At 49.3% G+C, this 13,713-nt stretch overlaps 1 protein-coding gene across 1 annotated transcript; it reads right to left on the bottom strand.

The window, feature by feature from the left end:
- Positions 1-10,287: 10,287 nt before the first annotated feature.
- LOC131328879 (uncharacterized) lies at positions 10,288-10,962 on the bottom strand. Its single transcript, XM_058361841.1, has one exon. It carries the CDS (start codon positions 10,960-10,962, stop codon positions 10,288-10,290), a length of 675 nt encoding a protein of 224 aa, XP_058217824.1.
- Positions 10,963-13,713: the final 2,751 nt, after the last annotated feature.

Raw genomic sequence — 13,713 nt, 5'->3', positions numbered from 1 at the left:
AGACGGCGAAGGCCGAGAAGCAACTACTTATGGGAGTTGAGAAGGCGTACGTGTTCTCCACCTAGATATTCTATCCTCATATCACGCCACATACCCCACAATGTCCAAGAAGTAAAATGACAATTGTGGATGTCAGAACAAGAACACATCAATAGCAGATGATGGGTAAAATTGGAAAAATTGACCAAATGTGGCAAGCAAAAAATCTCCCCAACTGGTTCTTATTATGTAGGGGAAGGACATGAGAGGTTGAATTCCTTTAGGTTAGGGTCTCTTGGACTTAGGAGTGCGGATTTGGTTGACATTTAACACGTCTAATAGCCTTAGCCATCCCATTAAGCTTAAGGGTGGTTGTCGTATTAGGATTAAGGGCTCGTTTGGATGCGGGATAAGGGTTAGAGGTATTATTTGTGAGGGAGATAAAATAGTAGGGGTATTGGTTAATAAGGGATGACCCACATTGATGTAATATTTATGAAGAAGGGATTAAATAATTGTTGGTTTGGATGAGGTATTAAAAATGAGGGGATAAAATAGTACTTGGTTTGGATGAAGGATAAAATGGAGGGATAAAGTTGTTTTGTAATTGAAATGGAGGAGGAAGGAATATTATTTCGGCCTTATCCGGGGGTATTAACTAATAACACCCAAAAATCCACCCATAAATAATCCCCCCGCAGGGGGTATTAGCCAGTACAAGAGAAGAGGGAGGGAAACCTAATACCCTTGCGTTTTTGGGTTGCCAAATCAGGTGATAAACCTGGGTTCCACGGTCTTAGGAGGGAGGAAAGCTAATACCCGCTCTCAATACCCCATCCAAACGAGCCCAAGACTCTTGGGTTTCTTCTTGTAGGAAATTGGGACAGTTTAAGAGAATCCTTAACCCTTTTCGAATAGTGGGCGACCAATCAACTACTTGAGTTGAGACAGAGTTCCGAGCATGCATTTAGCTGTTGGAGTTTGTCCCACATCAGTTAATTATCTCCTCCAAAACTAGTATATGAGTTTAGGTGGCCTCTCCACTCTTTGCCAATTAGTTTGAAATTGGATGCTTTAACATGGTATTTGAGCTTGGTGTTAGGCCTTTGTTTGGTGGACCGTTGTCTGGTTGTCATGTGTTGTGGTCCAAGAGGGTGTGTTGGAATGTGTCCCACATCGCCTGGACATGCCCCATCTGTAATGGTTATAAGGCCCCAATTTCCCTCTTCTTAACCCTTTGGTTTTAAGGAGTAGTGTGGACTGAGCTTTTTAACTGCATCTCCAAACCAATTGGCACAAACAAAGGTAACCGATGTGGGACAAACTCTAACACTTGGCACAAACAAAGGGAAAAAACCTCTGAAACCCTAGCTCTGATATCAAGTTAAAAAGCTCAGCCTACACTACTTCTTAAAACCCAGGTGTTAAGAAAATGGAAATTGGGGCCTTATAACCAGTACAGATGGGGCATGTCTAGGCGATATAGGACACATTTCAACATTAGCTAAGTAGAGTAGTCCTAATTAATCATACGTGCTTGACCTTTCAATTAATTTAAGTTATGTACCAATATAAGTACGACTTTTTTCCGTATAAAACTCACAACAAGATATTGTTTAATGAGTTTGTGTGGCCCGTCTCTTCTGGCTTGAATCCTTCCTCTGCTGGTACAGTGGTCTCCTAGCCTTCTCCCCGCAGCCTGCACAGTGAGCGCACGACTAAGACCTGGCCGGGGGTCGCCCGGCAAGGCCCTCCGGCGAGAGGATAAGTATGTGTAGGAAGAAAGGGAAGAGACTAGGGTTTTGAGTGGATATTCGTGTGTATCAGTGTGTACCTCTCCAAAAGCATTATCCTTCAGTATTTATAGAGTCTCCCTGACTTGCTCTCCAAGCACAGGCACGTCTCTTGCTCAAGCCAGACGATGTCACCGTGACGTCACCGAATAGATCTGGTAACCGCTTTGGGGGTGAGCTGGCATGATCCATGTGCACCCATGATCATCTTCTGTTATAACCGCTTTTACGCGTGGGAAGACGCATAATTCAACAGCCATCCGTCGTCGGCAGCGGCCATGCTACGCAGGTGGCTGAGCACGACTTGCCGACCCTGGCACGTTACCGACGGGAGAGGGTACTTTGCAAGGGAGTGGCCGAGCACGGGCTTGTAATCCGCTGAGCCTGTGGCTAGTGGGGTGGCGATGAAGGACAGGAACAGGAGCCATGCATAAGGTTTCTGATTGACACGAACAAGGCTCGGTCCGTACCATAGTGAAGTTCTATGTTCGGCCTGCTATAATAGCCCCTCAATCCCTACCAATGCCGAGCATGAGGTAGGGATTGATATCATGCCTTGGCTGAATCTAACGAGAGCCGAACGTGATTTTTCTTTGTTAAAGGTGAGATTTAGCCGAGCCTGATCCATTCTCTCTTCAGAAGCAATATCAGCCGTTGGTGGAGAACCCTAGTATAGGAGTGCTAGATGTCGCTCCACGGCTGGGTACGGCTGGTGAGAGGACGGCTGGCAAGCTCTGCAGGTTGTCCTTTTTTTGCCACGTGTCACACGCTGAATGGCCAAAAGCTCGGCGGTGTAATGATGGGCGGGAGTTTCAAATCTTAAACCCTAGCCCTATATAAAGGGCGACGCGAAGAGAGAGAAGGGCCACGTTCTCTCTCTCTCTCTCTAGAACTCCATTCTCAGAACTCGAAGAACAACGGCTCATCTCCTGATCTTGATTCCCAGAGATTTCTTCACCAGATCTTGCTGAAAATCATAGGTACGAGTTCTTTCCTCTATCTCTCTCGTTGTTTATGCAAATTTTCTGCATTTTCTGTTCATTTTTCTGGGGTTTTTTGTTCCAAGTGAACAGTGTATTACTGGAGATGGGCGAACTGTTCATCTCCAGCTTCAATGTGTTCTTCCGAGCCCCAACCTTGATGTTGGTGGTCTGGGCCGATGGCGAGGCTGGCCGAGCCCCAATTTCTGACATTGATAAGCTTGGCCAACAATGGGTTTGGCCAAGCTTGTTGACTTGAGTCCGTGTTTCCCGAACTTGGATCTGTGGAATGTGATAATAGGGTGGGCCAGTTTTAGGTAGCCGAACGTAGCAAGATCCCTGCCTTCTAGCCAACGACAAGGGTTTTCATTGTTTCACTCTTATCTTTGTTAGGTCTGGCTCACTCAATTATCATCATTTCATCCGACTCTGAAAGTTCAGGGGACGATTCCACAGATCTCGTGATCCGAGCATATGTGGAGAGGTACAGGAGTCGACGCCAGGCCTCTTCAATTTCCTCCAATATGTCTGGTTCCAATGATTCCAACGCCGAACGCGACTACGAATACGATGGCGGGTACAACACTGCGCCTGAGATAACTTTTACCACTAGTACAGAGTCCGAATCCGAGCACGAACTTGATCCTGAAGCCGAGTCTAGACTTCGTCCACAGGTTGAAGCTGCTGCTTCTTCCCGTTCTGCTCCCGCCGAAACTTCATACGAGAACAGGGATGTCGCCGATCTTTATGAGCAAGGGCAGGTTTGTCCTTATGCTCACTACTTCAGCGGCCATCCTGACGAGTACGCTAACTTCTGCCGAACATACAATATTCCAGATGACGTCGTCGTCAGTAGGGTTGCCAGTGACCGAATTAGGGACAAACGGGTGGATCGTCTCGAGCACATAACCGTCCCTCTCATGGCTATTTGTGAGGCCGGGCTCCGTTTTCCCCTTCACCCATTCCTAAGGGAACTGCTGGCCAGGTTCGGCATAGTACCCCACTTTTTCGCCATCAATAGTTATAGGATAGTGATGTCCGTGATTAAGCTAAAGGAACTCCACAATCTTGAGTTTTCAGTTGCCGACCTATTTTAGACCTACATTATGTCTAGGCACGGCAAGACCGAACGTAGCTACTTGTCAACGCACAGCTGTAAGGAGCCCCTGATAAACGGGTTGCCCGATACCGACAAGTGGGCTAACTTCTATGTTGAAGTTTGCGGTAATTACGAGTTCGGCGATCAATCAACGCGTTTGCATAGCGTTCCGAAGATCAAAGAATTCCGAGGTTGTTTTTCTGATTTCAATTCGCCGAGCATAATTCACTCTGCTTTACTATTGTTTATTTAACATCTTCTCCTTTTGCAGATCACCGATCGATTACGAAGGTACAGCAGTCACTGGCTGTTGAAGAGAACGTCAAAACGTTGAAGGCTCAATTCTGCCGCGACGCGCCGACGCTGCTTGGCTACGTACCTTCCTATAAAGGGAAGTTGAAGAGAATAGAGGACGAGGCAGGGCCAAGCACGAAGCCCGGTGGTAAAAAGATTTCTGAGAAACAGGTGGGGGGAGTTAAGCAGAGCAAGAGGGTGAAGGAACCTCGACTCAAGTTCCCGACTTTTAAGAAGTCTGTCAATTTCTGATTCAAGGAGAGTCAGCCATCCGAATTCCCAGGTATTAGCATCCCCCCCATCCGATCACTTATACCGAAATTTGCCAACGATATGGGAAGGAGGAACGTTGTGAAGATCAACCTTAGGGATGGTGCTCTTGCTCGGCAGAAGGAAGCTGAGACAGCTGAACCTGCTTCCAAGAAGCAGAAGGTCACTCGTGACTTCTTTCCTACCAGGCCGTCGACGCCAGTTCTCAAAGACCAAACTGATTCATCTGCTGCTGGTGGCTCCAAAGCTATGGAAAAGTCGGCGGGTTCTGCGGGCCAAGTGATTGTGCAAGAGTTCGCACCTTCATTCACTCGTGACTTCTTTCCTACCAGGCCGTCGACGCCAGTTCTCAAAGACCAAACTGATTCATCTGCTGCTGGTGGCTCCAAAGCTATGGAAAAGTCGGCGGGTTCTGCGGGCCAAGTGATTATGCAGGAGTTCGCACCTTCATTTGCTATAGCTGAGGGTAGGGTTGTCAGTGTTGAAGATAACGTTAAACTGGAGCCAGGGCTGGCCGTCACTATGTTGCACGGTCTTGCCCTACCGAGGGATATGGAGAGGGTTCCGAGGGAGCTGCAGCCGAGCATCGCTCATGCTAGCGCCTACCTGGTTCAGGTATTTGATCACTTAATATTTTTAGACATGATGTTCAGCTGTACTTTTTGTTGCCGAGACTAATCGTTTTGTATTCTGCAGGCAGGACAGGCTCTACTGCGTGTTTTCGATCAGGCTGATTTGTTGGCTGCCGAGAGGACGCGCTATCGTGATGATGCTAAAGTTGGGCATGAAAAATCGAAGGCGGCGAAGAATGGTCTGAAGTTGGCCAAGGCCAAAATTGCCGAACTCGAGCAGGAGAGGGATGACGCTCTGGACAAAGTCAAGAAGTCCGAGCGTGAGCTAGGCCAGGTGTTGAGAAGGGAGAAGAGGAAAATGAAGGAGGTGGATGAGAAGGCTTTCCAGGCTGGTTATGATAAGGCTGGTGCCGAGTATGTCAGGGAGGCTCGGTCGATGGTGAATGAAGAGATCAAGAGCAGGATCCCTATTGCATACCGAGCAGGATATAAGGCTGGGGTGAAAGCTGCGTGTGAGGTCATGCAGCTGAAGCCGGACATGAATTTGACAAAGTCAATTCCTGCAGCCGAAGTGCCCGAGCTTGTGCTGTCGTATACCGACGAGGAGTGTGCACCACTTCCTCCAGAGGAGCTTTCCGAGAGTGAAGAGGATATTGATGACCTTACTGGTCTCGGTGCTGAAGGTGGGGATGGCTTAAGTGGAAAAAAGGCTGGAGATGCTGAAGGGGGCGTGGCTGAAGTAGCGAGCAGGACACCGAGCAGGCCCATAAGAATGGCGAGAAGGGTGCCGAGGCCGAGAGTGGAAAGGCTGCTGATGTCGTTCCACAAGATTAGGATTTCTTTTTCTTTTTGAACTTTGAAATTTTTTTTGTTGGATTGGACAACTCCGAACTTGGGAGTTTTGCCATGCCAGGTGTAATAGTTGATGAGGGGTCGACACCGAACAATTTACTATGCCGTACCTCTTAGTTTAGGATTTTCAGTAACATTTTTCTTTTTGAAAGTTGAATGGCTGGCTTCTTTTGCAACGCCTTTATTTGTGCTGAACTTGATTGATCGCTTTCATGTCTTCATGAAGTTTTGATGGTCTAGCTTGTTTTTCATGTGAAGTTTGTCCGTAGCCCCCACTTTGGTTTGGGTTCGGCGAAGTAATCAAATATCTTGATTTAATGTGGATGTATCATACGGGATTTTAGTAATAGCCGAGCTTAGACCAAAGTTGAAGTACAGGTTGCCGAACATTAATTTGTTGTTCTGACATTGCGTGGGATTGCTTGGTGCCCTTTGTAGTAGTTAAGGATTTGGCCAAAGTGTTAGCCCCTAGGCCAAAGAGCGTTTGAGAGTCTTGTTTGTGTGTGGTTGGTTTGCTCACCGAAGTGCGAGTGTAACCTGTCGGTGGCCGACCAGAGCGTCTTGCCAATCCGAACCGAAACCTAAGTTCCATCAGTGATGTGTGTTTTAGGTTTGGCGGACCATATGTCCTGTTGTTTGCTACTTTGGGCGGTAATAGTGGCCGAAGCAGGTGGCTTTTTTAGGAGCCGTTTGTGGGTGTGACCGAAGTCATCGTTTGTGGTTGGCCAAGTAAGCCGGGGTAAAATGTAAAGTAAGAAAAAGGAATTTGGAATTGCAAATAGAAACTGGTCGATAAAATTTCTTTGACTCCATAAACAAGAAATACAGGTTGAAATGTAAAGACTTGGGCCGAAGCCAATAAAGAAAAATGGGATAAACAGTGGCCGAACATGAGGAACAGTGTTTGGCTACATGTATGCCTTCTTGAGGTTATGTGCATTCCATGGGTTAGTTAGAACTTTCCCATTCATGTCCTCCAGCACGTAGGCACCTTCACCAGCAATCTTGACGATACGAAAAGGTCCCTCCCAGTTGGGCTTGAATTTTGTTTTCTTGCTGGCTTGCACAACTTTTCGCCAAACCAAATCGTCTGGCTTAAACTTTTTGATTCGTACGCTGCAGTTGTATCCCTTGGCTACTTGCTGCTGGTATTCAGCGAGGTGCAGGCGAGCGTCATCACGCTTTTCTTCTGCCAAAATCAGCTCTTGTGCCATAGCATCGTCGTTTGCTTTGGGGTCAAATGTTTCTATTCTGAGGGTTGGAAACTTGGACTCCAACGGGATGACGGCTTCCATGCCGAACGCCATTGAAAATGGTGTCTGGCCCGTTGAACGCCTTGGTGTGGACCGGTAAGCCCATAGAACGCGTGGCAATTCTTCAGCCCATTTTCCTCTTTTGGAGTGTAGTCAACGCTTGATGCCGGCGCAGACGGTTTTGTTTGTGGCCTCTGCCTGGCCATTGCCCTGGGGGTAGGCTGGTGTGGAGTTGAAGAAACGTATCCCAAACTCGGCACACAGGTTGGTGAGGTCCTTACCGACGAACTGAGTTCTGTTGTCAGAGACAATGGCGTATAGGACGCCGAACCTGGTAACAATGTTTCGCCATACGAATCTTCGGACATCAGCCTCAGTCGTCGTTATGAGGGGTTCAGCTTCAACCCATTTGGAGAAGTAGTCTGTTGCTGTAATCAGAAACTTGAAGCCTCCAGGAGCTGTTGGCAGCTTTCCCACGATATCAAGCCCCCATTGGGCAAAGGGCCAGGGACTAGTGATGGGAGAAAGGTTCTGGGCAGGCTGTTTCGAGATAGGTGAAAACAGCTGGCACAATCGGCATTTGCGGACAACTTCTTCACAATCTTTCTTCATGTTCTTCCAGAAGTATCCTTGGCTCATGGCACGTTGACAAAGGGAGCGGTCGCCAGAGTGGCAGCCGCAACTGCCTGAATGAAGTTCTTTCAAAATTTCAGGCACTTGGGTGGGGTGGACAACGAGGAGATATTGTCCGGAGATGGATTTCCTATATAGTTGGCCGCTTTCAGAAAGCCAGTAGTAAGCGGCCTTGTTTCTCACACGGTAAGCCTCCTTCTTGTCTGTGGGTAGGGCGTCATGCTTTAGGAACGCAACTATCTCATCCATCTAGCTGGGACCAAGTTTGACATTGAGTACTTCTAGAGTGGGCTCAAAAGACGGGCTGTCAACGCTGCCGAAGTTGATGGTTCTGAATTCTGAAGCTGTGGATGCTGAGGCGAGGCCTGCAAGTGCGTCCGCGTGTGCGTTGTGCTCACGGTTGATCTGTTCGATGCTGAAATTGCGGAACTGAGAGATGAGCTTAGCTGTCGTGGCTTGGTATTTCAACATTCGAGGGTCCTAAGTTTCATAGTCGCCGAGTACTTGGTTAACGATGAGTTGGGAGTCGTAGTAGACAGCGAGGTTGGTGACTTTCATTGCGATGGCTGAGCGTAAGCCAACGAGGAGTGCTTCATATTCGGCTTCATTGTTGGTGGCTGGGAAGTCGATGGTGAGAGAGCTTTCATGAAGTGTTCCACAAGGTGAGACCAAGACTACCCCTGCTCCGGCTCCGTTGCTGTTGGAAGCCCCGTCAACGTTAAGTCACCAAGTCTCGCCTTGAAAAAGGTGCCATGGCATGGTTGCAGAGCTACGTTCGGCAACGTCCGGTGGTGTTGGAGCATTGAGTGCCACTGCGTCTGCTGGAGTGAGTTCTGCTATGAAGTCGGCCAACACCTGGCCCTTAATTGCCGTTCATGGCTCAAAGCTGATGTCAAAGTTTGCAAGTTCGACAGCCCATTTTGATATCCAGTTGGAGAGGTCTGCCTTCCGAAAGAGAGCTTTGAGGGGGTGTTCTGTCAAGACGACGATGGGGTGTGATTGGAAGTAGGGCAGGAGTTTCCTAGCCGCTGAGACAAGAGCAAGGGCTAATTTTTCAAGTGGCACGTAGCGAGTTTGAGCTGGAAAAAGTGTTTTGCTTGTGAAGTAGATTGGCATGTCGATGGCGCCATCCCGCCGCACGAGTGCAGAACTAGTTGCGTGGGCGGACACGGCGAGGTAGAGATATAATGTTTCGAACTCCTTGGGTTTCACCATTAGCGGGGCTGAGTTTAAGTATTCTTTTAGTTCGGCCAAAGCTGATTCACAATCCGGGGTCCATGCAAAGCTGCGTCGACTTTTTCCCTTCAAGGCGTGGAAGAATGTGTGGCACTTGTCTGAGGATTTGCTGATGAATCGGTTTAGGGCCGCTGCCATCCTAGTTAGTCTTTGTACTTCCTTGATCGTCCTTGGTGGGCGCAAATCTTTAACAGCCTTGATTTGGTTAGGGTCGGCCTCAATACCTCTTCGAGTGACCAGGTGTCCGAGAAATTTCCCAGCGTTCACTCCGAACGCGCATTTTTCAAGATTTAGCCGTAGCTTGTGGAATTTGAGGATTTCGAAGACTTCCGCCAAGTCTCGGAGGTGGTTGGATTCCTTCTTGCTTTTGATGACAAGGTCATCAATGTAAGCCTCCACGGTGTGGCCGATTTGTTCTTGCAACATCTTGAATATTGCTCTGTTGAACGTTGCACCTGAATTCTTGAGTCCAAAGGGCATGACACGGTAGCAGAAGATGCCGTATGGTGTGATGAAAGCTGTTTTCTCCATGTCGTCGGGGTCCATGGAAATTTGATGGTAGCCACAGTAGGCGTCGAGGAAGCTTAACCGAGCGTGGCCTGCTGTCGCGTCCACAAGTTGATCAATCTTCGGGAGTGGGAACCAATCCTTCGGACAAGTGTCGTTGAGATTGGTATAATCCACGCAAACTCGCCATTTGCCATTTTTCTATTTGACAACCACCATGTTGGATAACCATGTTGGGTATTGTACTTCTTGGATGGCATTGGCTTCCAGCAGACGCTTGACTTCTTCGATAACGGCGTCAGCGTGTTCGGCTGCAGAACGCCGTGCCTTCTGGATGACTGGTTTAGCGTCTTTCTTGATGTTGAGGGAGTGACTGATGAAATTGGGATCGACCCCCGGCATTTCGTTGGGGGTCCAGGCAAAGACTTCTATATTTTTCTTGAGGTATTGGAACATTTCTTCGTAGTCAGTCTCGCTGATGGAAGAGCTAATTAGGAAGAATTGGGAGCCATCCTCGTTGATTGGCATTTGGACGAGGTCTTCTTCTGCTTTGTCTTCGGCTTTCTGGCCGACGTCGTTGATCACGACCATGTTGGGGACTTCTACCCATTGTACTTCTTTGGCTTTGGCGGAGTTGTGGACGGCCGAGACGTAGCACTTTTTGGAGGCTACTTGGTCACCTCGCAGGTCTTCCTGTCGTCCATTGGAGGCGATGAAGCGGACAACCTGGTGGTAGGTCGAAGCGATTGCTTGCATGTTATGAAGCCAGGCTCGGCCAAGAATCGCGTTATACGGGCTCGACACGTTGACGACGATGAACTAAATGGTTAATGTTTTCGAACCTGCGACGACCGGAAGGAAGATTCGTCCGAGTGGCCAAACCGGTGCTCCGTTGAATCCGATTAGAAGGACTTCGGCGGGTTGTAGGGCTGACTCTGGGAGGTCGAGCTTTTTGAACAAATCATAGTACATCACCTCTGCCGAGCTTCCCTGGTCGATGAGGATTCGCTTGACATCGTGGACTCCGATTTGCATTGTAACGACGAGAGCATCAGAGTGTGGAGTTTGTACGAACTCAAGGTCGCGCTCGGTGAAAGTGATAGTCCACTTGGGCGTTTCGTCCGGGCGCGGTCGCTTTGACCCGGGTCTTACAGCAAGTACCTGTTTAGAAGTGGAGGCGTGATCGAGGTCGGCTCGGAGGTGTGCTTCAGATTCTTTTGTTACTGGGCCGTAGATGACATGTATCGTCGGTCGTGGTTCATTGAGGTTGGGATTTCCGACAGGTGGGCGGGCGGGTGTTTTTGCTCGATCGATGTATTGGTCGAGATGGCCTTGGGCCGCCAGACGCTCCAACAGCGCCTTGTACGGAGCACATGCCGTTGTGTAGTGGCCGAGCTCATTGTGATAGGAGCACTTCTTCCTTGGGTTCTGATCAGCTTGTCCATTGTCCGTGCCGAGCTTGCCTTGCGGCCACTCGAACCATGGTTGCCTCATGATTTCCTTTAGGAAGGACCAGATGGGTTCTTTAAAGTGGGTGGTTTCGGCCACGTAATCATGCTCTTTTAGTTGGCGTTTCTTCCCTTCTTTGATGTTGTTAACATGTTTCTTTGGCTGGGATTGTTGAGTTACGATTGGTATCTGCAGCTGAGGAGCTGTCGTCGGTAGGCAGGTTATTGAATTGGGGATCCCCTGAGCGGCTCGGTCCGCGTAGAATTCTTCAAGGGCACAAAATCGTTCTATGACACACATCAACTCTCCCATGTCGTGCGAAGGTCGAATAGCCAGTTCGTCGAGTATTTTGCTACCAGATTCCAACCCATTTTTGAAGGTGCGCACGGCCCAGTACTCGTCGATTTCGGGAATTTCATTGAAAAGTTGCCAGTAGCGCTCGGCATAGTGCCTGAGTGTTTCATTTGGGAGTTTCCTCATCTGGGACAAGGACTCAGGCTCCTTGGCTGTTTTGTTGCTGGTGATAAAGCGAGTATTGAAGGCGCGTTCAAGGTCAGCCAGGTTCCGTATGGATCCAGCGGGCAATTTGTTGAACCACTAGAGTCCGAGAGAACCGAGGCTGGACGAGAACGCTTTGCATTTGATTTCATCCTTTGTAGTGCATAGCTCGATGGTTTAGCGAAAGTGAATCAGGTGAGTGTAAGCTTCGCAGGTGCTTGGGTCGAACTTCGTGAATTTTGGTAGGTGGAAGTTGGGTTCGGCAATGGTGTTGATGATGTGGGAGGTGAAGGGTGAGATTCCAAGGTCCTTCAGTTGCCGCTCAAATCCTGGACGCGGTGGTTTGCCGAGCACATCCGTGCGCGACCTCTTTGGGTGCTTTTCTCTTTCTGAGGTTTTCTCGCGTACCCGGCTTCGAAGCTTGTCCCGTAGGTCCGTTGTTTCCCTATGGGGGTGGTCGACGGACTTCTCCTTATCGCAATAGGTTTTGTTCCCGTTCTCCGCCCCTTCGATCCATACGCCTTTCCCATTCCACCGAACGTCGTTTTCATTATCCATGTTTTCTGGTGGGATCCCCTCGAGGCGTTCAGAGACGTGGCGCCTGGTTTCTACGGAGTCTCGGCTTCGGCGCGAGGCCGTTGTGCGAGAGAACTCCGCGCGACCAGTCGAGTACGTGCTTGTGAAGGATTCGGTGTCTCGTGTGCGGGTTCGCTCGTGGTGGGTCATCGAGCGGTGCGTACCAGATGTTGTAGGTCGTTTGTAGAGGATAAGTTCCCTGGTGTCTCCCTTTTCTGGCGTAAACCCAAGGCGGTCTTTGACGGAGACGCGGTGACCCGCCTCGTTGGGGTGGTCCCGTGGTGGAGGTGGAGGAGGAGAGCTTCTTCGCTTCCGTCGTCCGCCTCCGGTAGATCTGGAGGCGGCTGGGGTTGCGTCCTGCAAATGTTGCTTCATCTGGGCCACCTCTGCCCTTAGCGACGCAAGTTCATTATCCCTTTCGTCGTCTTGTCGTTGCAGAAGGCGGATGTAGGCCATTGTTATGTCGTCCGCGGCCGGAGATAGCCCGGAATTGGGGGGGAGCGAGATGGACATGTGCCTTTCGAAAAACGGTGGAAGAATTGCGTTTCCACTGGCGTCTTTGGCCCCCGAAACGGAAACGTTCGGTGGATCTCCGCCCATCGCCGTTGAGTTTTTGACTGTCTTTTTGAGAGGAAGGTGGTTTGGAAGAGAGTTTGAGCCGTTTGGATCAGAAGCTGAGAAGGATTCACGTCGGGTTCACCAATTGTGTGGCCCGTCTCTTCTGGCTTAAATCCTTCCCCGCTGGTACAGTGGTCTCCTAGCCTTCTCCCCACAGCCTGCACAGTGAGCGCACGACTAAGACCTAGCCGGGGGTCGCCCGATAAGGCCCTCCGGCAAGAGGATAAGTATGTGTAGGAAGAAAGGGAAGAGACTAGGGTTTTGAGTGGATATTCGCGTGTATCAGTGCGTACCTCTCCAGAAGCGTTATCCTTCAGTATTTATAGAGTCTCCCTGACTTGCTCTCCAAGCACAGGCACGTGCCTTGCTCGAGCCAGACGATGTCACCGTGACGTCACCGAACTGGTAACCGCTTTGGGGGTGAGCTGGCATGATCCATGTGCACCCATGATCATCTTCTGTTATAATCGATTTTACGCGTGGGAAGACGCATAATTCAACAGCCATCCGTCGTCGGCAGCGGCCATGCTACGCAGGTGGCTGAGCACGACTTGCCGACCCTGGCACGTGACCAACGGGAAAGGGTACGCTGCAAGGGAGTGGCCGAGCACGGGCTTGTAATCCGCTGAGCCTGTGGCTAGTGGGGTGGCGATGAAGGACAGGAATAGGAGCCGTGCACAAGGTTTCTGATTGACACGAACAAGGCTCGGTCCGTACCACAGTGAAGTTCTATGTTCGGCCTGCTACAGAGATCAGACATAGCTTTGCTAAAACTTTTCTTGAGTTTTTGCAAATGGACGGTGGAATTAGCCTTCCGAATCAATCAAGAATCGTTAAGCTAGCCTGCACATGTGAGTTAAAAAAATTGCCACAAATCCGAGTTAAGAGAATCCTTACTCAACCCTTTTCGAATAGTGGGCAACCAATCTCCTGCTCGGGTTGAGACAAAGTTTCGAGCATGCATTTATCTAAGAAGAGTAGTCCTAATTAATCATACGTGCTTGACCTCTCAATTAAATTTAAGTTACATACCCAGTAAGACTTTTTTCCGTATAAGCCTCACAAGTTATTGTTTAATGAGTTCAAACAGAGTTTTGCTCTGAC

The sequence above is a fragment of the Rhododendron vialii genome, chromosome 1a, assembly GCF_030253575.1.
Source record: "Rhododendron vialii isolate Sample 1 chromosome 1a, ASM3025357v1".
NCBI lineage: Eukaryota > Viridiplantae > Streptophyta > Magnoliopsida > Ericales > Ericaceae > Rhododendron > Rhododendron vialii.
The sequence above is the reverse complement of the archived record's forward strand: the minus strand, read 5'-3'. Positions and strand labels throughout refer to the sequence as shown.